Source organism: Sinocyclocheilus grahami, unplaced genomic scaffold, assembly GCF_001515645.1.
Source record: "Sinocyclocheilus grahami isolate Dianchi unplaced genomic scaffold, SAMN03320097.WGS_v1.1 scaffold2994.1, whole genome shotgun sequence".
NCBI classification, from domain to species: Eukaryota; Metazoa; Chordata; class Actinopteri; order Cypriniformes; family Cyprinidae; genus Sinocyclocheilus; species Sinocyclocheilus grahami.
The window spans coordinates 10,192-10,969 of record NW_015508167.1 but is presented as its reverse complement, the minus strand read 5'-3'; the positions used below and the strand labels follow the sequence as shown (position 1 = coordinate 10,969).

Sequence of the window (778 nt, the reverse complement as noted above, 5' to 3'; positions counted from 1 at the left end):
ATTTATATTAAATAAATATGAATAATAATAAATATCCAGAATGACCTCAAAGGTAACAGACATGGTTTATATGCTACCCCAGTTTATTTTTCATGGGGTTTCATACATGGGAATTCTGCTTGTTTTATGTAGATAATTCAAAAACTAAGTGAGAAAATGATTTCATTTTCCCCTCGCTATATAATTTAAGATCATGTACAGTGACACTGGTAAATTTTTACCCCTGCTTTGTGAATTTATTGATTGTTTTATTTCAGTAATATGTAATGTAAGGTTTTTTCTGACTGTGTTTTTATTGCTCAGAATGTGCGTCCTCAGGAGAGCCGAGGTGTCCTGGGAGCATCCGTCAGTATCCCCTCCATCAGCAAGGCCAGGCCTGAACCGGGACGATCTATGAGCGCCAGCAGCGGCCTGGGCACACGTGAGTACTGAAATATCTGTTCATAGACAGAGATATAGGGATGAGAATGAGTACTGCTGAAGAAAAAAAATGTAAGGAAAATAATTGCATTAGTAGAAAAATGGAAATTTATTAAGAGGGGGAAAAACCCGTTAAATTGGACAGAGTGCCTGTTTTATAGGACATATCCCTAAAACTCAATTTGGGGGTACATTTATAATATAATTTGAAAGTAAATTATAAGTGACATGTACATGTGGTCAGACAGGTCATTTTGTTGTTAAGGGGCATCTGAATGTAGAACAGCTAATGAAGAACTGACAAAACTAAATTCTGTTTCATTTCCTTTTGAACTTATTTTAAACTTTTTTTTTTTTT

General features: G+C 35.0%; 1 protein-coding gene across 1 annotated transcript in view; it reads left to right on the top strand.

Annotated features, from left to right (window-relative positions):
• Window positions 1–397, top strand: part of LOC107575904 (serine/threonine-protein kinase MRCK alpha-like) — a 9,228-nt gene extending 8,831 nt beyond the window's left edge. The window contains exon 7 of the mRNA XM_016262220.1: window positions 304–397. Coding sequence (XP_016117706.1) covers window positions 304–397 — 94 coding nt within the window. The remainder of the gene's footprint in view (window positions 1–303) is intronic.
• Window positions 398–778: the final 381 nt, after the last annotated feature.